A 24,409-nucleotide genomic window follows, 5' to 3' on the forward strand; every position below is an offset into this window, starting at 1 on the left:
GGAAAGCCGCGGCCGGACGGAGAACCGCCAAGGATTGATTGACTTCCGGGAGGGGCGGGTCCCAACTGCCGGGACACTTATAACCACAGGGCGAATGGTGGCTTGCGGCTGGGGGCGGGGTAACAGGGCGCAGGGCCAATGAGGAGCCCTGCGAGGGGGCAAGTCCCATGAGAGAGAGAGAGAGAGAGAGAGAGAGAGAAGTGCAAGTGCCTCTGTCTCTCTGTCTCTGTCTCTGTCTCTGTCTCTCTCTCTCTCTCTCTCTCTCTCTCTCTCTCTCATGGGACTTGCCGGAGGGCCGTGGGAGGGCCGCATTTATATAGAGCAGGGAGGGCTGCTCGAGGGCCGGATTAAACCGGGCCGCGGGCCGCAAATGGCCCGCGGGCCGGACTTTGGACATGTCTGGTATAGACAGATGCAAAAAACGAGTTAAATAGTTCTGCTTTCTCCCTGTTGCTTGTCACCTTCTTGCCACTTTCACCCACTACTGGACCAATCGTTTCCTTCACGTTTTTCTTGTTTTTTACATGTTGAAAGAAGCTTTTTTTTGTTATTTTTGACTTTGGTTGCAAGCCTTAGTTCATTTTGAGCCTTAGCTTTCCTAATTAAAGAGTTTTGTGATTCAAATGGAAATATTCATTTTGCATTTATAATAAACAGTTTACTTTTTGTTTTATTGTCAGTATACTATAACTCCTGCTTCACCACTTGACAGGTGTTCTAGGATTTGTTTAACTAATGAAGGGAATTGTCTGAAAAAATGTGAAAAACCCTTTTTGGGATGGATTTTGTTTCTTAAGGTGAATGAAAAACTTGGGTGAGGTATTTACGCTCCTAAGTGAAAAGATTTATTCAGAGCAAGCTTGATAGGCCAGAGAATGGGCTGAAAATAGCACCATGAAATATAATAAAATTTGAAATTCTTCCTATTAAGTACAGGATGGGTAGCAGGGCCGTGATAGATTTGAAGATCCTGGAATTGCAGCCGATGGTTGGCTGATTATGAGTCAGCAGGTGATCCAACTGCCAGAAAGGCAAGCACAAATTTAGGCTATGTGGTACATTTTCAGAAGTGATCATAGGAACAAATAATCCCAATCTGTTATCATCAGTCAGATACTTGCATGCTGTTGGCAGTTCTGACCACTGCCGGATTCAGGCTAACTGCAAGCAGTTCTGACAAGTCCACAGAGATTCAGTTTTATTACATTTATAAGGCCATCTGATTCTACGATAGCTCTGGATGTGTACAATAACAAAGCAATCCAAAAATACAAACCAAACAGTGACAGGTGTCAACAATGGACCAGAAAATAAGCCTGAGAGGAACTGGGTAAGTTCAGTTCTGAGACCAGAAAGAGGGATTTGTAGTGCAAATTCTGGATTAAATGTTATGAACATTTAATTTTTCAGCCATCCATTTTTCTGTGTGTAATTTAATAAGCTATAATATTTTCTTGAAGATGTTACTTAGATAAGTCACATCTCATTCATACCAGATCAGTAAGAATATTTAGGATATAAGTTCATGTGATTAGATTAATTAAACCTATTGCTAAAAGGATGACAGGAAGAGCCTTGTTCCTGTCATTATTTATTCAGGCAGCAGGTTGCTCACCAAATATCAAAAGTGGGGCATTTGCCCATCCCCAGCTGGTGAGAGAGCTCTCTTGGCCAAGTCATCGTCTCCCTTCCCCAAAAGCTTTTGTGGTTCTTGGTCGTTTCCCAGAAAAGCAAGGACCAATGTGGCTGTGGTTCACCCCACCCAGGAAGCAAGGACCAATGTGGCTGTGGTTCACCCCACCCAGGAAGTTTGGCTTTTTACCTGCTCATTTTTTATGAAGAGAAGGGTTTTCTCATTGGACTCCACACAAAGCAAGAACTGATATGTTTAATTATATTTCCAACCCAGAACTACTAGAATTTCACTTCAATCCAAGGCAGAAGCATTTTGTATTCATCTCGGGTAATCTTACCTAAGGTTGACTGAGCTTCTTTTCACTCCATCACAAAGAGGTTTAAGTCTGGCAATTTGTTATTACCCATTTTTACTCAGAATATGGTATGGTTGGCGAGATTCATGTAATATGTTTTGCCTCTGGGAAGCAGAGTTCCTAGTCCTACCCTTCAAATCTCCTCCCCCCAAGTGGGCCAAAAATGGATCTGGTGAAAACAGGCCACACCTATTTTAGTGATATCACATTTTCACCAATGGTTTCCTGCGGTCTTTGAGATGGTTGGGAAACTGAATCAAAATCCAAATTTCATTACAGTTTAGTATGATGTATGAATTGACACACAGTAGTACTGTAGGTAGACTCAAGATGGGCAATCAGTGACACCCTCCCTCCCCCAAAACTGAATGGTCTGTTCTTTTATTTTCCTGTGAGCATAAATCCAAAACATGAAATCCAATGAGGAAATGGGTTTTTGACATCATCCCACACAGGGAGATCTCTACAAAATCAGAACTAAGCCAGCAATTAGTGCCTGGCAGCCTTTCTTGATGTGACATCATCCTAGTACGTTAGGATTACAACTCCCTGAATTCCACCTCAGAAACTGTGGAGGCTACGTGAACTGAGCAAATACTAAACCTCCAGAGGTTTAGGATTAGGGGAAGATGTACACTAAAAGATTGTGTAAAAAGGTGCTGCACTGTTGGAAAGGCCAGCTAAAATGCAAGGTGGCCGGGGAAAAGGAAAAAGCGGGAAGCATAAGCTTATTTATATAGGTAGTCCTCAATTTACAACAGTTAATTTAACGACTGTTTAAAGTTACAACGGAACTGAAAAAAATAACTTATGACTGTTTTTCCCAGTTATGACCGTTGAAGCATCCTCAAAGTCACATGATCAAAATTCAAATGCTTGGCAAGTGGTTCATATTTATGACGGTTGCAGTGTCCTGGGATCATGTGATCACCTTTTGCCGCCACCTGATGAGCAATGTCAATGGGGAATCCAGATTCACTTAACAACTACGTTACTAACTTAACAAATGGAGTGAGTCACTTAACAACTGTGGCAAAAAGTCGTAAAATGGGGCAAACTCACTTGACAAATGTTTCACTTAGCAACATAAATTTTGGGCTCTATTGTGGTCTTAACTCGAGGGCTACCTATAATCAGGAACTCTTGAAATCAATAGATGGGGAAGTATCCTGTTGAAGCAAGTGAGGGACAAATTGAATAATACAATAATAAAAACTGAAAATATTAGTTCTGCTCCCTCCTGTAACCTATTGTCACACAGGCCCTGTGGCCCTCAAAGATCGAACATTACAAAAATAAACAGCCATTCAACCCATCCCTGTTCTAGATTATCTTTCTTTTGCAATGATTCAGACTGGATTCAGACAGTACACTAAGACAAAACATAATATGTTTAATTTTGATATGTTGTGTGAATCCAGCAATTGTTTTTAAGTATATAAAATCCAGAATGTGCACTGAACAGTTGTGCTTTTTCAACAAACCAGTCTAGTAAATGATAACTGAGTATGCTATGTGAGTATTCGTGGCACTGTGTTCATCCAACTCATTTTCAGCTATACAGAATGTACTGTATTTGTTTGGACTTAAAATGTTGCCTGAATCTAGTCTTTGGGGTTTGTAAAGATAGGACAAAGTATAGATAGTCTTTGATTCACAACCACAATTAGAACCAGAATTTCCAGTGATAAGCAAGGTTGTTAAGTGAGCTGTGCCCAATTTCACAATCTTTTTTGCCACAGTTGTTAAGCATTTTGCTGCAGTTAAGGACTCATACAATCTTTAAGTGAATCTGGCTTTTCCCATGGACCCCAGGATGCTGCAACTGTCATAAATACATGCCAGTTGCCAAGCGTCCAAACTTGATCGTGTAACTGCGGGGATGTTACGACAATTGTTTAAGTGCAAGGACCAGTTGTAAGTCACTATTTTCACTGCCACTGTAGTTTCGAACAATCACTAAGCGAAAGGTTGTTAATAGAATGTAATAGAATGCCATTTTTTTTCAATACTCCCTTTTAAAAGAAACTCTATAAAATCAAGTTGACCACACGCGTACCAATTACATCGATAATGATCTGCTTTTACACATTGGCTTACATAAGTTGACCACATGCTTACCGATTACATCGATAATGATCTGCTTTTATACATTGGCTTATATAAGCTATGGAGTGAATTAATTCTGCAACATATAATTGATGCAATCACATTAATCACTGCATTTTCTCTTCTAATTTATATTAGTCAGGCTGTTATTTTTTTATGTCTCTGTACTGTTGGTGATCATTCACTGTTTGAAAGACATTGTTCGTGATCTTGGATTTGAGTAGAATGTACTGTTAACATATTAGCATTTCCATTTTGCATATTGCCAGGCCCCAGACTTTAGGCTTGAAATGTGTTGTGCTCCTGATGCAATGTATCTGCACCTAAAATTGCAGATTTTCTCTATAGACTCATAAGATATTTTGATGGCCAATAAGCACAGCAATGGGTTAAGTTACAGTACAAAGCCAGTACATTTTGTGCAGATGTTAAACGAACTGGGATTTTCACCTATCTTTTGAAGGGCTTTATCGTCACTGCAGCTTTCTCATTTCCTATTTTTCAAGGAAGGGAAAACATAGTTTAATGAATGGGAGATTTGCAGCTTCAGGACCTCAGTTTGCCCACCTGAGATGAGAATGTTTCAGGCAAATTGCAGAGACCTTTTTATTCAGTTTAGCCAAAAAAGCCAACATATTAGATGGCATGATGGAAATTTCGGTTTAGAGGGTTTATGGCTACATTTTACATTTTATCACATGATACTGATAATTTTATTTTGTGTAGTCAATTAACTGATACACCATGTTACATCAAACACTGGATGCTATCTTTAAATCTAGCAGTATTGTTGCATTCCCATGCTAATCTTCTCATACAGTTATGTTATTACTGTCTGGATTTGTGGATTTGGCCAGGTGGGTCTCTCATTTAAATTAAATCTCAGTATGGGCAAAGACTTGAAATATTTGGACCCATAATTCAATACAGTCTTAGCCAAATCTTGCTGCTAAAGAGCAAAAGATAAAAGGGAAAAAGTTTACTTCATATATTCAGTACAAATGTTTATTTTTGCAATGAGAACTGCACAAAAAAACCTTTAGTATATAAGTGAAAACTCTATGAATTCCCTTCTACAAATGTCTAAAGTGTTTAATACAAGTTTCAAATTCACTGACATAATTATTTGCCAAGCGTTCCGTGCATTAAGTACAGTGGAATTGTACATTTCATTTATTTATTTGTACAGGACTGGAGGGAAAAAAAATAACCAAGGTTACATCATTTAGGATAGACCCCCTACACTTAAAACTCTGTAGATATTAAACTTATACATGGAGGAGGGGAGGAGAAGGGGAAATTAAATAGGTGTCAGTCAGAATGATAACCATATTATAAACTCAAAACATTTTATAAAAATGAAAATAAATCACACATATAGCCAAAAAAAAGAAAGAAAAAGAATAGCAACCCTTTGGCAGAAAAAAAAATATGTCTCCAATTTAATGATAACCATCTATGTTCATCATGTAAAAATGTATAAAAATCAAAGACCAAGTACAGGGTTTTGTTTTTTTTAAATTAAAGTAAATAAGTGAAGGCCTGTAAACATTTCAAGAAGTTTGCCAAACACAGAAACGATCAGAAGAGGAAAGCGAGGAAGAACAAGATAGCGGAGAAAGCCACCAAGCGGGAAAAAAAAACCCTGCTATCACAGTTTTGAAACTGTCAACTACAGACAAGATTGGCAAATGTTCAATGCAAAAAGAGGGTTTAAACGTTAAAATAAAAAAACAACTAACCTCGCTAATGACTAGATACGGGGTACGGGGTTTTTTTGTTCATTGCATACATATAAATTATTTATTTTAAATTTTTTACAACAGAGGGTGCTCTCTCTTGATAGAAGTTCCAGCATCTCCACTTCTTTTATGTTTTCACTTCTGTCAGTGTGGTGCAGTTTTGTTATGTACAATCGCAGTGAGCTCGTACGTGATCAACTTTCACAGCGGATGTGCACTTAAAAGTACCCCAAAAAACCCTGAGCATAAAATTAAAGGAGGGAGATGTTTATCCAAAGTGCTTTGCAAAAGAGGTGACTGGGGAGAGGGGATGGACAGATGGAAAGCCAAGGAATACTGTGAGAAATGACTTGGCAATGAAAATGAAAGAATCAGAAACATGTTCAGAGGAAAACTAACGTTCCTACTTCATCAAGGATCTAAACAAGAGCTAAGAGAAGATTAAGGCTAGTTAATGAGCTCATGGTAAAAAGACGTGTGCAGTAACACAGGGACAAGAACGGGATGCAAGGGACTTATTTTCATTCAAGTCTGAGCTGTGGCCAGAGATAGAAGCCCCCTTTTTCCTGACAATTCCTGGGATAAAATAGAAGACTAAGGGCTAACCCAACCATTAAGCCTTCACAAAGAAATTGTGTGAGCTGGTGATCTAACATTTCACCGATTCTGAAGTGGTAATGCCCACACGTAAGCAGATCAAGGGAGGAAACTAGTGTCATGTACCATCCAGCATATGGTAACTACCTTTATGTTGGTCCAGAAACAGAACATTTAGGTGTTCTGTACGAGAGGTAATCTGAAGCCCGAGTGTGGTCCTCAGGAGTCCAGATTTTCAGACCACTCAGCTGCATTTTAATGTTGAGGGGTGGTTACTGGCCGTGAGTCTAAGCCACTCCAGACGCAAAATCACTATGTTTGGAGACAAAGCACAACATTTCATGGCCTTCTCAAGACTGGCAACTCCCTGAAAGAAGGAAAGCACAGCCAACTTCTTATAATAGAAAGCCTGGTCTATACCTAATTGCACATCCTTTTCAGTAAGGAGCCTTCAGAAAAAGCTGTCTGAGGGGTAATATTGTCCCTTCTAAGCCTTCCCATTTATCTCTTTCAACAATCTAATACTCTATGGAGAAAGGCAGAGATCTTTTAATGATGTAGAGTTAAAAGGCACCTTTGGGTAAAAATTCAGTGTGAGAACTGGCTGTTCACAAGAATGTCAAAGAAAACACTTGCCTCTAGATCCAGTCTCATTTCTTCTGTACATGGCTACTAACCTGAGTTACGTATATTAATATGTGTGACTGTGCACTCCCAACTGCTTAAAGGCGTGTTAATTTAACTGCACATTGGAAAGCCAAGGCCAAGTTAGATTGAAAACAGGCAACAAATGACCTATCACTTGATCTTGGGAGTTGTGTAGCAGGTCCCATTATTCAACTCCTACAAAAAGACCTGAGAATGATGTTGAAGCAAATTGCAAGTTTAAGGGCAATACTATTTGGAGACAATAAATACTTTCTTAGGTGCCCCATTTCTCCTGATGCATAACTGTTGGAAGTTGACCAACAGAAATAGCTACCTTCTTTTACTCCATCTGGGATCTCTGCTCTCTTAGCATGAGTTTAGGCATAATAAAATTGGGCAGATGGTGTAGCAATTGAAATCAGTAGTCCAATATCATGAAAACGAAGAGTTGAGACGTTGGCAGGACAGGAACTATTTTCCAAAACTTGTGTCATCAGGAAAACTAGAGATGTCTTTGGCTGAGGGTGCAAATATAAAGTTGGCAGAGAACAGTTGCCTTCTCTATAGCAGCTAGCCAGACCATTCTTGACCAGAATAAGCGCTTTGAATAACTTTAATTCACAGTCCAAACCCACTACTTAGTCCAATGGAAGTTTTGAAGCAAGCAGTCATGTTTTTTTCAAAAGAAGTAGCAACAGAATGGCAATTTGCAAGCTCTGAACTAGAAAATCCATGTCCAGCAATTCATATTGGAATACCAATTTTGACCAACAGTGCAGAAAAGTGAACTACTGTATCTGGATCCTCACAGGGTCACCTACCATAGTTCAAGCGCTCCTAATTTAGCACAACACAGGAAGCTGGACTAAATTTTATTGCTGGAAATTATATTGAATGCTGAGGTTCACCCCAAACAGGAACAAGACTGAAAACAATCAGTGCGCTATTCCCCTATTTTTGGCTTGATGCTACAGTGTGAAACCAGCCATGCTGAGAAAACACTAACTGCTTGATATTTGGTGTTCATCTTCCTACCATTTCTACAGAATGCTGTTGTTCCACTATTACTGGTCCCAGGGTAAATATTATCTAGCTTGGTGATAAGATGAAAATTGTATGAATTGGCTGGAGGTTTCCCTGCCTGCTAGAACAAGACAGATGAATAGAACAAGTCTCCTTACTGCCTTTCTCGCTTAAGCCATTTTACCATAAGCAAGATTTAAAAGAAATGTCAGTACGACACCAACTTTAAAAAAAAAGAGATGAGTTTATTCCATGATCAGTACAGACCAAATGCATATTCACCGTATTAAAGTAAAACCAATTAATTACTCCAGAGATTGGCCAATACTGACACACCAGTATTGTACTGTATAGTGGGTATTTATGGCACATAAACGTGGAACATTTGAAAGAGTAAAATGAAAAGAATATGCTAAAAGTGCTGAGAAAATGATTACTGCTAAAATGTGAAAGGACTTAATGGAAGACAACAGGAACAGGTCTTCCTTCCTGCCAATCCAAATCCATTCCCATCTCCTTCCCCGGAGCTGCTCTGTTGTGTATAAAAACTAATTTTAACAGACTCCATGACATTTAAAACCCAAAATGTAGTTTTCTGGTATTACAGTTAAAAATATAGACTAAAAGTCTGGAACTGAGCAAAATAGAAGCAGTGTCTTTACAGAGTATGGTGAGCTCACCATAAAACTCAAACAAATATATGCCAACTATATTCACTATACAATACAGCCACAGTCAAACACTATTGACAGGGTGGGAGCTTCCCCTGGTGTTAAGTTTTCCCCACTCCACTCCACTCCGTAATGAAGAGACAAGAATATCTACTCAAAGAGTTGAGCAGTGCCAATGTATCTGGAGGAAAAGAAACAGATTGAAAGAAACTGACTTTGGTTGGTAGTCTAGCTCAGATTCCTGTCATCCACACAATGCTAAAACAAAAACCTCACTCAAATGGCCAGTTACACTTACTTGACACCTCCACTAAATTATTCCCTTTTTCACAAGCAAACACTTACAGAGAATGGCTCCCAGCTAAAGGCTTGTGGGAAGTTTAGTTAAAGGCAAAGCCAGTGATGAAAGGACCCAAAACAGCTTGTGTGTCTTCCCTGCTAAAGCCCAGGCGGGATCTTTCTGTACACAGCCTCTCAATGCAGAGTGTCTGGTGCTGCCAGCATACAGCACGGTAGCGTCAAAGACATTCTGGAATTCAGAATGCTTTTGGATAGAAAAAGGGCAAACAGCATCAAGTTCTGGATATACTGCAAGTAGGTTTGGCATAGAGAATATCAAGTGATAGGGGGCACCCTTCCCAGCAACTGCGTGTCCACTGATGCAAACCTAGTACAGAGTTGACTCATCTTGGTCTCGCTTTCTTCAGTGAGGTTGGGGGATGGGGTGGGGGTGGGAATTAAGTCAAATCGTAAGGCAGACTCTGCTGATCCTTCTGAGGCCACAACCGTCACACATGCAGAAAGGCTGCAGGAATGCTCTCCTCCCAGCTGCCAACAACACTATGGAGAGTCAAAAATTTGCTGGGAAATTAAGGAGTTCAGGCGAAGAAAACCAGGTGCTATTAGAAAAGATTCTCTTCAAATATTGCCAACAAATCACTCTGGAAATTCATGTCAATAGTTGATGCCATCTAAAGGGAAAGAGAGAAAAAAATGCAGCAGTCATCTGGGTTCACAGGAAAAAAGTATCTCAATAGACTGAAGCAGTAATAGCAACGACCTGATCCAGAACTCTCGTTTATAAAAGGTGATCATGCAGATTAACATTAGCAGAGGCCAAGAGGAAGCCTCACTCACATATCAGAAATCATTTCCCTATCTTATAAAAGAAAGCCAACAATACAAAGCATATTATACTGAGGAATGCCTGTGAAGGGGTGAAAAAAGAAACAGAAGGTAAAGGCAAGAAACTAGAATGAGATATAAAGTGACAACAGCAGGGGATTCAGCTTGCAAGAACTGATGGTCCAGATTTATGAGACTGAGTTAAAAAAAAAAGGGGAGGGGAAATGGGAGCAAGGTCAATATTTTGGAAGAAAGAACAGATACACTTCAATGTATATCTGTGGAAGGTATATGTATATGTAGCATGTACAGCATGAGTTTTTCACGGAAAGCAAATAGTTGAAAGAAATAAGAAACAAGGAAAAGAAAAAGTAGGTATCTGGAGAGAAAAAATCAGAGAGGTAAAAAAGATAAAAGTCTTTTAAACGAACAGTAACAGTATTATTTACCAATAATTTTCTAATTCCCTCAGTATTACCAGTCCTGCTTTACAATTATTATTTTTTTCCCTAAATTCAATAAAATACTGTTCTAACCTCCAAATAAAGATTGAGATCTTTCTTCAAAAGGATCTAGAACAGTGTTTCTCAACCTTGACCATTTTAAGGCATGTGGACTTCAACTCCCAGAATTCCACGGCCAGCAATGCTGGCTGTGGAATTCTGGGAGTTGAAGTCCACATGCCTTAAAATGGTCAAGGTTGAGAAACACTGATCTAGAAACTCATTTTAATTTGCCTAATTTATATTAGGGATGGGCACGTGTATTTTGTTTTCCTGCACAATTCCCAAAAATGTTTATTTTACTGAAAAATAAGTGCCATTCGGATCAGTAGGGTTGAGGTACATTTACCAGAGCCTAGCGTCACACTCAGACAAAGGCTGACATTTCTGGCACTTTGAAAATGGCTTCAAAACTAAACTGCCGAGCACAGCCTTTCTTGCCAATGCAACTGTGAACCTTTTGTAAGCCCAGAGGGCACCAGTCTCTTTCACTTACTGCCTCTCTGCGCCTTCGTTCCTGTTCTTGTTTTCTGAGTTCCTCTCTCTGTTGGTCCAGCATGGACTGCGAAGCCTGTGGCTGAGAGCTCTGTGACGGGGGAGCAGAGGCTGCAGCTGACACCTGCTGCTGAGCCTGGGGATGATGCTGGGGCTGCTGTTCTTGACGCCGCCGGGCTTCCTCGTGAACTCGACGTGCCTGTTCCAGAGCCTCTTCTTCTTCACGACTCCTGTTTATGGATCAGGAATAACAGCAGAATGATGATCTGGCATCCGTTTCATAGCATCAGGGAAACTAGAAATCCCACCTAGCCAATAGGACATTGATTAGAAGGTACTGGAAGACCCGACATCCCAGAGACACCTTGAACACATTGGCAGGAGCTGTAGCCTGCAATACAGGTAGTCTTCATTTAGCTTTCACAATTGAGATTGACAACTTGGTTGCTAAGTAAAATATTTGGGTCCACAACTGTGCTTACGATTTTACTTCAGCTTTCCTTTGCTTTACACCAGGGGTGTCAAACTCAATTTCATTGAGGGCCGCATCAGCATTGTGGTTGCCCTTGGGGGGCCGGGTGGGTGCAGCCTACTGGGTGGGCGTGGATGGAGTGGATGTGGCCTACTGGGTGGGCATGGCCAGCTTTACATCGTTCACATCAAGGGTGCCTGTGGGGGCCTGGGCAGGAGTGGGACAGATCTGAGGGTCTCTGGCAGAAGGGGGTGGGATCGGGGCAAGCGCCAAGGCATGGTCATTTCTTCATTCCTCATGAAGGGTGACACCTCCCCAGCATGCACCCAGGGGGTGGGGCCGATGCAGCAGGGGCTGGTTCCTCACTGTTTCGAGACGGCCTTGTGTAGCTAAGACTGAATGCGTTTTCGCATAGATGGCCACCACAAAATTGTACATTGGCTCCCAGCCGGCCTAGGCCAGGGCCAAGGCAGCGGGGGCTGTTCCCTCACTGTTTCCAGGATAGCTTCGCGGGCCACATGAAACCACTTCGCGGACTGCATCCAGCCCCCAGGCCTTGTGTTTGACATGTCTGCTTTAAACTGACAGAAGGACATGGCGCCAAACAGTTGGGTGAGCCCAAACAGTGGGAGGATTTCCAAAACCTGATTCATGATGAAGCCGTGTAAAAGGGAAAATCTTATAGCCCCCTCTCCCCACTCCTCCAATCTTTGGAATGTTCACCCTGGCACTGAGATAATTCACAAGAAGGGAATTAATGGATTACAAGAAAGTAAGCAGGCATACAATGGGGCATACACATACAAAGGCATGCACTGGCATTAGTTGTATGCCTAGCAGCTCACTGAATAGTGCAAGACTGAAACAAACGCTAAAGATGTGAACCTAATTAAAGTCTTGTCTGTTACAGGCAGCAGCCGGGAGCCAACTAATTAAGATGAGAGAGCCAAGCTTGTTAACTTGCAATTAGCATTTTTGGGAGAAGTTATAGCAGCTCATGGAAGAGATTGTTTGTTTAGGCAACCTTTTCATTTATAGTGCAACATGTACTGACTGACTGTAATGGTGAACACATGACTGAAACTGATGCATGAAGGCCATAAATGCCGGTATTGGTTGCAAAGTTACTTTTTCATCATCACTGTAACTGCTGAGGCCATCACTAAGTGAGGTCTACTTGTACGAAATCTCCCATATGGCACTGAAAAGCAATAAGGCATGGAAGGCCAGCAGAAAAGTGAAATGAAGAAAAAAAGGAGGAAAGTACCAGTTGGCAATGATTTAACCAGTAGTAAATATAAATGCTTATGTTGACTGACTGCACTGTTTTGAGTAACAGACTGGTTTCAAAAAGAATGAGCTTATGTCCAGTATAGTTTGAGACTATTTTTTAAAATTAAATTCATATGCCACCTGACTCCCAGACACTCTTGTATTTTACAAATGATTTAAAACATAAAAAACAAGACAATAAAAACGACAAGAAACAAAAGAAGGGTAAAGATGCCAAGATAACAAACAGGGTGGGGAAAAAAAGAGACCAAAATAAAAACAATTTAACTGGCAATGTTTTTAAAATTAAATTAATAAGAAAAGAAGTATTGTAGTCCTTGAGATCAATAGCTTCCCTTGATTCCTTCTTCCTGCACTGTCTTCTATCAGTTATGCCTTTTATTTTTATCACCAAACCTCAAAAGCTGTTAGCTATAGTCCCTGTCAAATGGCAAGGAAAGAACGAATTCTGTTCCAAACCTTCACATGTGTTAAATTAAATTTATATGCTGCCTGATTCCCAGCTACTCTGGGCAGTTTACAAATGGTTAAAAATATTTAAAAACAAAGAAACATCACAAAAATCACAATGACAACATAAAGCAAAAGGAACAAAGATGGCAGAGGAAGCAAACCCTGATAGGAACAAAGGGGGAAAAAAAAGAAAAGATCTTCAGTCAACTTCACCAAACACCTGGGCAAGGACCTATGCCTTCATAGCCCTTCAAAATACCAGTAGGGTGGGGCCTGTTTGAATCTCAGAGGGAATTCCCAGTCCAGAAGGCAGGTACTGCTACAAACAAGGCGTGCTTCCAGGATCCAGCCAACCAGATAATATTGTTTAATCAAAGGAATCCTGCCACATCAAACCAGATGCTTTGGCCAGTAACCAGGCAAGTTATATGGTGTCATGTAAGGCATTATAAATGGTAACCAGCATTTTGAATCACATCAGGAAACAAACTGGCAACCAGTACTGCTTCCAAAGCTGCTTGCAAAGCAGAGGTGTTACATGGGCATACCAAGGTATGCTCATCATTGCCTGCCCTGCAGTTCTCAACCAGCTGATGCTTTTGGGTGGTTTTCAAGGGCAGCTCTATGTATAGCACATTAAGCGGTTAAGCTGTGAGTTGACCATGGCACGAACTGCACAGCCTTCAGGCACTGGAACACAACCTCAATAGCCTCACTTGGTTAGCCTGGCATCAAAAGATATAAAGATACAATGACCATAAGCCTCAAACTGGCAGATGTCCTCATCCAGCGGTTTCATGAAGATGTTAAAAAGGAAGGGAGAGAAATTAGCCTGCAACACCCCACAAATGAGGGGTCTAGGGAATAATCTCTACCCATCATCCAACACTGACTGGAACCTGGCTGAGGAAGGAAGAGAACCATTGTAAAAAGGGTCCCAATCCTCAAGCCACAAAGCCAGCTCAGAAGACACCATGGCTGACAGCACAAGAGACACTAAAACATCAAGGAGCACAAGAATGGATGCACCACTGCCATCCCAGCCCCATCACATCTACAAGCATGATCAAAGTGGTATCAGTACTAAATCACAGCCTGAAACCTGACTGAAACAGATCTGTATCCAGAGTTCTCATCGGCTATGGAACAGCCACCTTCTCAACAACCTATCCCAGAAAGAGAAAGTTGGAGATTGGTCAATAGTTATCAGAGATCATTGGGTCCAAGGACAGCCTCCACACCAATAACTCTTTAGAGGCTGGGAGCAACACAGCCTCTGTCAAAGAGGCTGACACTATACCAACGGGCCCAATCGCAGGTCACCTATTTTACTGTTATCACAACAAGGTTTTCTTTGTTTATTAGAGTTTTCTAGAGGGAAGGCTCAGAATTAATCTTAAAATCCTCCCAAATGCTTTCATCCCATAACATGTGCTTGCAGAGACTTTAAGGATAACATAAAGTACTTTCTCTCTCACACAAACACAATGGAAGAAAATAAACACCCCCACCCCCCATCTCAACTAATTATGTTTCTCACCTCATTCTTTCCTGTTCCCGCCTTTGCCTCTCCTTTTCCTTCTCTGCTTGTTCAGCCTGAGCTTTCAAGGCTTTCTCACGCTCCTCCTTTTCCCGGGCGGCCCTCTTGAAGTGCTCAAAGCTATCACTGCTGGATTTTACTGTTGAAGATGGTGTGGTGGGATGTTTCTGCACTAAACTTGCCCAAGATCCCATATTTTTTATTTTCAAATCCTGTGGAGAAAAGAAGTGCAGGATTAGTAATTAACTTGTAAACATGGTTTAATTGGTGCACATGAAAAATCAGAATGTCCCCTTGCCTTCAAGTAAGAGATAAAAGTAATTTAGCTGGTAGTCCCAAAGATGCTTTTTCAATGACTGAGAATCTCCATAGAAATTTAGCTTGTAGCTTACAGACAAAACCCCTCCAAGCTAACCTAGGCTGGAACCAACTAATTACAAATACCCATTTCTAAGGCAGGCAAAAAAGGAGCTTGAATGCCAATGTATTGTACTGGATGCCTTTTGCATCAAAAATTGTGTTGCAGAGTTAAATTAGCTATTTCTTATGGGTGGTGAGGTTGGGAATATATTCAGTACAGACAATCCTAGCAGTTGTTTTGTACATTCAAGGCTAAACTAAAGTTGTACGTGAATATAAATAAGCAAGGAAAACAATATTCCCGGATTTCCCCAACTATTAAAATGGCGATTTTTGAGACAGTATTTAGAAAACAAAAGATAAAAGTCAAATTGAAGCAAACATTTTGTTAGCTGACCCTCAAATATATCTTGGAATTAATCTAAATGTTATAAAATTGCATTTTAAACAATGCATAATGAATGAAGTCAATGAAAAGAAAACCAACTGCTACTATTGTGTACTGATCTACACCCAACTGATTGCAGCTAATCAACAAGTAGATAAATAGTAAGTGTAACCTATAATTCAGGAAATTAAAAGCGACATGGGTCGGTAAAATGAGGACCCAGATTGTTGGGGCAATATTCTGACTGTGTAAGTTGCTTAGAGAGAGCTGTAAAACACTATGAAGTGGTATATAAGTCTAAGTGCTATTGCTAATATTTCTATATAAACACTTCAGACAATAACATCCTTCTTTGTTAGGATGCAGAATTATCATAGTTCAATTAAAGATTTGATATTGATCACTAGACTTCTAAAGGCACACTAGAAATTTAGAGAATATTAAAGATGCTATGAGGGTTCATTGTAACACAAAGTGGACAAATCTTAACAGCCATTTCTGCTTTCTTCCTATCAAACAATATATAATTCAGTTACCTTTTTAGGTGCTACTGGTGTTTTTGGTTCCTGTTTCTGTCTCTCTTTGTCCTGGACTCCTGGTGGTGCATTTTGTTCTGAAGGTCTTATAACAGGCCGTCCACTGTCCACGGTCTTAATTTCTGTTCCTGAAAAAAGAACTGCAACTGTAATAACCTTTCGTCTAGTCAGCGTTATGAAAAAAAACATCCTGAAAATGAAGAATTGGGCTGTTTCCCCCCCTCCCCGCTTAATGTAAACTAAATCACTACAAAACACATGGAGTTCTTAGACAAAGCGATAAATCACTCACGTTGTTGGATATGTACAGGTGGCTTGATGCTTTCGGGGTGTTTGGTAGGGTCTTGCCGCAAGGCAGGGCTAAAGGTCTCATTTCGAATGACTGGGGATTGCATCTTCTCCTCTTTGCCCATAGGCTGCGACTGAACTACGGAAGCTGCTCTCAGTTCCTGCCAAAGAAAGACAAACAAAAGCCCATAATAATAATGCCTTTTCATAGCTTTCCCTGTATTGTCTGAGCCTCCCCACCAATACAAGTTCTTGAAGGAATCTGCTTTCTAATGGATGCTGGAAAAAATGTTTACGGAAACAAACATCTGAATAAACGTTTGTTTATAAGATGCCTTTACCTGCTTTTTTGGCTGAACGTTTGATTGCGGTGGAGACTGGTGCGGCAACCCCTGGAACGATGGCATCTGAGGGGAATGCATCATGAGAGGGGAAGGTGCTTCTCTCAAGTGGCCTGGAATAAGTCAGCACCAATGTTTTTAGAAAATAATAATAATAATAAAAAACTCTGGAAAATGCACTTATGATATTCAGCTGGCAACTTGGAGAGAAAGAGTTATCTGAGATTTGCTCATTGAAACACCTATTTACGCTCAGTGCTTTTCATTTGCAGAGCTGTAAATGAGGAAATGTCAGTTTAACAGTAATTTGAAGAAGAGCGGTACAAAAGTGACTATTATAGAATGCAAGGTCAAAAAGGTTATAGTCACTTCTTGAACAGTACAAATTCCATTCAAGATATTCACGCACGGAATAAAAACGGGGCTATTTTGTGGAAGCCCTGGGCTAAAAGTCTAGCGGTCCAGGCAGTTGACTGGGAAGGAGTCAGAGAAAGTGAGAGCAAGCTGACAACACAGACAGTAGAGGCTGGGGTACAGCAAAAGGAACTGGGAAAATCAGGGATGGCCTAAGCTGGGATGGAATATGCCAGGCCGGGAATCACAATTTACTGCAAAGATTACTGCACTAAGGAACAAATACACAGGACAGTACATCAACAGTGGTAGGAAGGGAGGGAAGACCCGGAAAGGTCAGGGTGGGGAAAATCCATTGCACTAAGACATTAAGCAGTGGATCAGAAGTGAAGGAAAGGGAAGGTGCTAGGAAGATCAGGGATGGTTAGACTGGGCCAGTGGAGACAGCAGGGACCGAAGACAAGCAAGGGAAGGGAAATACCACGTGCGGGTCACAGAAGTGGAACGTACCCACACAAGGGAGCTCCTTAAGAGGAGGAAGAATGCACACCAGAATTTTCTACTTGTCAAACAAAACCATTCTAAGATTTCTCTAGATTCAGCTTCATCTGAAACTGAGAAGAATTTAGAAGTTCTGGGACTTATCTCTGCCAAAATGTACCTGACCCAAAAAGATTAAGCAGAAATTTCATACACTAAAGCAGGGGTGTCAAACTCAATTTCATTGAGGGCCACATCAGCATTGCGGTTGCCCTCGGGGGGGCCGGGTGGGTGTGGCCAGGGTGGATGTGGCCAGGGTGAGTGTGGCCTACTGGGTGGGCATGGCCAGCTCTACATCGTTCGCGTCAAGGGTGCCTGTGGGGGCCTGGGCAGGAGTGGGACAGATCTGAGGGTCTCTGGCAGAAGGGGGTGGGACTGGGGCAAGCGCCAAGGCATGGTCCATTTCTTCATTCCTCACAAAGGGTGACACCTCCCCAGCATGCACCCAGGGGGTGGGGCCAACACGGCAGGGGCTGGTTCCTCGCTGTTTCTAGACGGCTTTGTGGAGCTAAGACTGAAGGTGTTTCAGCATAGATGGCCACCACAAAATTGTACATTGGCTCCCGGCCGGCCTGGGCCAGGGCCAAGGCAGCGGAGGCTGTTCCCTCACTGTTTCCAGGATGGCTTCGCGAGCCACATGAAACTACTTCGCGAGCCGCATCCGGCCCCCGGGCCTTGTGTTTGACATGTCTGCACTAAAGGCCTGAGAAAAAAATAAAACATTTTACATGTATATCCACTATTCCACTTGACTATTAAAAACAAACAAACAATAAGAGTTGTTTGACAATGGGACCAATTACCCAAAGATGTGGTAAAGTCTCTTTTATCCGAGATGTTTAGCAGATACTGGATCACTCTGAACTGGACCACAGAACGAGGGACAGACTTAGTAGCCTAAACAGCCCCTTACAGCAACTTAATTCTGTAATACCACTGAACAGGAAATTGAAGAGGCAAAAACATCATTTGCTTATACCTTTTATAGGTAGCTTTTCCAAATAAAGTGAGTCCACAAAGAGGGACAAGGCACCGAAATGAAATCTAAAAATATAAGCCACTAAAGAGTATTCTATTGCACTACAAACATAATTGGATATAAATAGCCATTTTTGGAATTTATAAAGCAAGGCCAAGTGAAGGATAGGGGAGAAACAAATGAAGAATGTTCACTGGACAACGAACACCAAGCATATTTTTTCTCTTCAGGGATTTAGCTGAATGCATGCAAAACCAGAACAGAGAAGAGAATGGGAGGAAAAGCTGTGCTGTGTTTTCTGTCTCCAAACTTCCACATATTCAAGTGAAGGTCTGAACCAAAAAATAATGCTGCACTGGCTTGAATGCAAATGCAAATTTGTGCACACTGTACACCTCTTATTTTGGACTCTGGATTGCATGTTGAACTCCACTCCTACGAGCTTATGGAGAGGTAGAAAATAAAGTGTACGTTAGCAAAATTTTGAGTTTTTGGTTAACATGAAAATATCGTAGAAAATAATCTATTGAAAGCCATGCCTTCAGCAAGTTTTTAGGTTTCGTATTTTATGCAATCAACCATCTTGAATATGGAAGTGGAATATCAACTGAATAAACAAACAAACAAACAGATGATCTTAAGAGAAAGGGGAATAATTCTCGTCAGAAAAACCCAGGTTCCTTTCACTTACTTTACTCCATTTCCTCTTTTAAAGGCAACAAGCAATTTCCCACAAGTTTTAAATCACCGTTGTGACTTCCATTCACCTGTCCAGATGGTAAGCACCTAACAACAACCCCTCCATTCAGCCGCCATGCTTCATGCTCAAACCACTCACCTGCTGAGTAGGGGTCTGGCTTGTGATGTCTTGGTGGAGAGTGGTGCTGGATGACTTGCTGGGGCTTTGACGATTGCTGTGGGGCTTGAGGCTGCTGAGGGGGCAGATGTGGCTGGGGCGGTGGTGGAGGCTGTGGAATATGGGGTGGAAATTGCATGGACTGCATATGTACTGGCCTCTGTTGTGACTGATGTGGTAATTGTTGCCCGGGAGGGTGAGGAGGAGGTTGCAGGGAGGGCTGAGGCTGCGACTGAACTTTCACTGAAGGGAGGAGAGAAGTCTGTGGCTGCGCCTTCTGCAACTGCTGCAAGTAGAGCTGCATCTGACTATTGCTCAGCGGCAGGTTGTGGTGAGGAGCAGGAGGCTCTTCGTCCTCCAGAAGCACCTGGGGAGGCTGGGGGAGGGGGGGCTGGGGAAGCAGAGCCTGCTGGTTAAGAGCCGGTGACACAGCCGGAGGCCGAGGAGGTTTGGGGGGGAGTGCTGCGGCTCGATTACTGGGTCTTGAGGGTTGCTGAGGCAGAGCATTGTGCAAAGCTGAGGAGAAAACAGTAATGTTACATTAAATATTGTGCAACAGGACCCGTGGTATCATCATCATCATCATCATCAATTTATTTTTATTTGTTCAGCTACACAGTTAAAATTACGATTGCATTATTTCAAAAGACTCTTATTCCAAGAGTCAAGGCAAAATCTGTAGAAGCAGCTGAGAACTAGATAACTCGTTTTGGAGTAAAACTGTAGGACGTATTATAAACTATTTCTAAGAAGGACTTCCCCCCTCCCCCTCCCTAACTATTCCCTTCATACTACATTTCTACTTGAGTACATTTAACATAAGGTGACATTAAATAGATGTTATTCCCCATTTGGAATAATGCAGTCCATTCTAACTTCTCAAAATTTTGTCTTTGCTCCACCGATAGAATTACAATCAGAGGAGTGACACCCTTCATAACATCAATTATGATTGTAAAACATGCAAGCCTGGACAGCAAATCCCACCCTTTCCATCTTGTCTCTGCTTATATACGCTGGTGCTCATTTACTGCAAAGCTCCACTGGGAAAGAATGATGTAAGAAGAGGTGGATTACTAGTTCTCACAAATTCAACATACAGGTTCTAATGCACCTAAAAATGGTTTACCTGGAGGGGACACTACTGTATGTTGATTTAAGTGAGGAGGAGTGCTGTGCTCAGGCTGCTGGGGGAGATGAGGTGGCATCTCAGGTGGGGGAAGGTGCAGAATAGGCTGAGTGAAATGTGAAATAGTGTCAAACATGTTCCCTGGGAGTGGATGCTCCATAACTGGGATCTGCGTCGGAACAAAAGCTGGAGGAGAAGACTTGACTGAGATGGCTGCTTGCTGAGGGGCAGATGGAGGTGGCGGTGGTGGTAACTGCGGTGGTTGCACCTGCTGCTGTTGCTGCTGCACCTGTGGATGGTGATGATGGTGATGCTGCAAGAAAAAATCCGGTCCTACAATCAGTGCAAAGCAGTTTTGGAATGAGCCATTTTTTGCACAGGAAATTAATAGTGGAAAAAGGGTTTTTTCCTTGCAACTTCTCCCTTTCGCCAAGGGCTCTTTTCTATACATTTCATCAACTTATGCGGGTTTTGCAAATATGAATACTTAACTAATTCTTTGCAATCAGAGAAAATGAACTGAATGGGGACTGGAGATCTGGTAGAAAACCATGTGAAACCAATATATATTTATACACAATATACAACCCCTGTATATTTTATATACATTTAGGGGGGAACATCCAGGTCCATATATAAATGATAGTATAAGTTTAATGTTGAACCAACTTGACAATCAATACTAATTTCAGCAGTTGGAAGCAACAAAACAACGGATGGATTCTGCTGTGAAAGGCAAGACACGTGTATTAATTAAACATTTAACTTCTTGTATTGTACACTGGAGATAGACAAAGGCCACTCTTTCGAAGACAGCAAAGTCCACATTTTGGACAAAGAGGATCGCTGGTTTGAAAACGGGGTCAAAGAGGCCATCTATGTCAAAATTGAACAGCCCTCTCTCAACAGAGAAGGAGGGATACAACATCATCAATCGTCAGTCTACAACAAAGTCCTTTCAAGAGTTCCAAGAAAGCTCCATACGCATTTGCACTACTCAGGTGACCCTGACAACACAGATAAGACTCCAGGTAGCACTAATGACTTGCTTAAAGATTGCAAATGACCAGCTACCTGCAAGGAGTATAAATCTTTCCATTCCCCACCATCCAGTCAGAGCTGAAGAAGCTTCTTGGGTGAAAAGCGAAACGTATTCAAAGAAAAACAAGGAAGTTCAGTTGCCTCTTGAAAAAGCATCTTTGGGATACAATGGAACATCACTTGTACACTATTGGCACTAATCAAATGACCATCAGTCAATTGCAAATGGCAGCTTTACTTCTGTGACAATATCTTTAACACTATCAAATGGCAACCTCTGCCTATCCTGGGTCCTCAGGAATGATTCAGTAGATTTATTTATTTATTTTATTTTATTTATTTTTTGGATTTATATCCCGCCCTTCTCCCGTAGGACTCAGGGCGGCTGACAATCTATTTAAAATACATACAAAACAATACAAATTTAAAATTAATTAAAAGGAATATTTAAATAATTGTCGAATTTTAAAATATAATTAAAACCCCCCTAAAAATTACCCTAGGCCAGTCCTGCAAGCTGGAATAACCAANCAACTTGACAATCAATACTAGTTTCAGCAGTTGGAAGCAACGGATGGATTCTGCTGTGAAAGGCAAGACACGTGTATTAATTCAACATTTAACTTCTTGTATTGTACACTGGAGATAGACAAAGGCCACTCTTTCGAAGATAGCAAAGTCCACATTTTGGACAAAGAGGATCGCTGGTTTGAAAACGGGGTCAAAGAGGCCATCTATGTCAAATTGAACAGCCCTCTCTCAACAGAGGGGGAGGGATACAACATCATCAATCGTCAGTCTACAACAAAGTCCTTTCAAGAGTTCCAAGAAAGCTCCATACGCATTTGCACTACTCAGGTGACTCTGACAACACAGATAAGACTCCAGTTAGCACTAATGACTTGCTTAAAGATTGCAAATGACCAGCTGCCTGCAAGGAGTATAAATCTTTCCATTCCCCACCATCCAGTCAGAGCTGAAGAAGCTTCTTGGGTGAAAAGCGAAACGTATTCAAAGAAAAACAAGAAAGTTCAGTTGCCTCTTGAAAAAGCATCTTTGGGATACAATGGAACATCACTTGTACACTATTGGCACTAATCAAATGACCATCAGTCAATTGCAAATGGCAGCTTTACTTCTGTGACAATATCTTTAACACTATCAAATGGCAACCTCTGCCTATCCTGGGTCCTCAGGAATGATTCAGTAGATGGCCAAAAATGCCAAATCCAGTTTAAACATCTGACTGTGTGAGCAGCCTAGTACACCAACTGACTCTCAACTCTAGACTGCTTAGAACAAGCAAAAGTACAGCAAAATCAATACAAATAAAAGACGTCAAGAGTGATGAAGCAAGATGTCTCAGTCTCCTTTGCCACAAAGGCCTTGTGAAGACCCAGGTAGGTCTTCTAAATGGCAAATGTAACAACTTAAAAAAAACAAAAAAAACGATATTCCCTTTATCTATTCTTGTGCTAACACAGAATTGGAAACTTAGTTCCAACAGTAAGCAAATGCTTGCCTGTGACCATGTCTAAGAGCAGAAATAATCAAAAGTTTTAGAACCAAAGCCCTGGATATAATGGAGGTACAATCTATTCCTAATGCAAGGAAGCCTAAATAATTAAAGTGAATGCAGCTCTTCCTTTTCCTTTCAGTAGGGCCTAAAAACAGTTTGTTTAAAAACAAATTTGTGGAATGCCGAATCAACATGTTAATTTACCCCTTCAAAAATCTGTATTATGACGTACCTTCTTTTGTTCTCGACTAGGATGTCCTTTTTTCTTAATTTTGGGGGGCATTTCTGTGGGAAAAGAACAATAAAAGATTACTGCATGGCAATGCTTTTGACCATGAATCATTTTATGATTAAGCCACTGAAATCCAAAGGCACAGCCCTGATACTTCTAGCACACACTGAACATTTGAACCTATTTGCTTACTTATTTTACAAAATAAAATATTTTTACAATGAACTTTATTAATTAGTGTAAGTTGTTGAGGCAAAGCCTCAATAATTCATTTCCCAGCATATCTTTCATTGTGTCTACCTTCCATGTAATTTTAAAGGCAGTAAACAAAGAAAAATGATGTTTTGCATTTAATGGGTAACACCTGGAATTGCCTATAGGAATTTACTACATTATTTGCTCAAGTTTGTGTTGCACATAAATCACCCAAGGTATTTTCACACAAAAAAAATAACATTTTGCTTTCAGACTTTGGCTGCTTTTTGATATTTAAGTTTATATCAAAAATGTATTTTTCCCCTTTGGGGGAAAATTAGAAAGCTGAGGTAACTCAACTGTTACTTATTTCTGGAAGGATAGTTAGGGCTGCTCTGCTTATGTTCTTAAGTATATATGAATGTGTCTGAAAAAGCTGTACTATATATGCCTCCTCTTCACCAGAAAATTTTATACAACTCTATTATAAAATGTTAAGAAAAATGTGGTCTAATAAAAGATAGCAGTAATACTTGAAAATTCATTATGAAGACAAATTTCTTGTGAGAGGAGAAAAGCAAAATTTCCATCTCTACTCTCACAAACTAAAGACAGTAAATATAGCAAAACATTTTATTTACATAGTTTATTTTAACATGTAAAACAGCAGTCACTCTTTTTTTTTACAAACAGAAAGCATTAAGCATTATTTCAGATTTTATCATTTTTTTTAAAAAAAGTATAGAATGGCTGATTATATGAACTCAAAATATACCATTAAGACTTTTTTTTGGCACTAATGTCAGCAGCATGCCAAGACTAACAGATTCTATTAGATAACAATGTCTAAACGAAGTGATGTCTTTTAAGTGTTAATAGGGGAAATAAGGAAAAAGTATAGGAACGTTAAACATGTCTACGATTTTTAACATGATAAACAGTTTAGAAATGACACAATATAAATCTCTTGAAGACAATTCTACGAAAAA

At 40.8% G+C, this 24,409-nt stretch overlaps 1 protein-coding gene across 1 annotated transcript in view; it reads right to left on the bottom strand.

Annotated features, from left to right (window-relative positions):
* Window positions 1-9,526: 9,526 nt before the first annotated feature.
* BRD4 (bromodomain containing 4) overlaps window positions 9,527-24,409 on the bottom strand; it is a 105,686-nt gene continuing 90,803 nt past the window's right edge. Inside the window, exons 13-21 of the mRNA XM_015830639.2 lie at window positions 23,226-23,278; window positions 20,434-20,746; window positions 19,287-19,820; window positions 16,576-16,688; window positions 16,239-16,395; window positions 15,947-16,074; window positions 14,663-14,874; window positions 10,906-11,134; window positions 9,527-9,752 (exon numbers count right to left, since the gene is read on the bottom strand). Coding sequence (XP_015686125.1) covers window positions 9,684-9,752; window positions 10,906-11,134; window positions 14,663-14,874; window positions 15,947-16,074; window positions 16,239-16,395; window positions 16,576-16,688; window positions 19,287-19,820; window positions 20,434-20,746; window positions 23,226-23,278 — 1,808 coding nt within the window. The 3' untranslated portion in view covers window positions 9,527-9,683. The remainder of the gene's footprint in view (window positions 9,753-10,905; window positions 11,135-14,662; window positions 14,875-15,946; window positions 16,075-16,238; window positions 16,396-16,575; window positions 16,689-19,286; window positions 19,821-20,433; window positions 20,747-23,225; window positions 23,279-24,409) is intronic.

The sequence above is a fragment of the Protobothrops mucrosquamatus genome, unplaced genomic scaffold (genome assembly GCF_001527695.2).
Source record: "Protobothrops mucrosquamatus isolate PMUCROS unplaced genomic scaffold, P.Mucros_1.0 scaffold_247, whole genome shotgun sequence".
Classification (NCBI taxonomy): Eukaryota; Metazoa; Chordata; class Lepidosauria; order Squamata; family Viperidae; genus Protobothrops; species Protobothrops mucrosquamatus.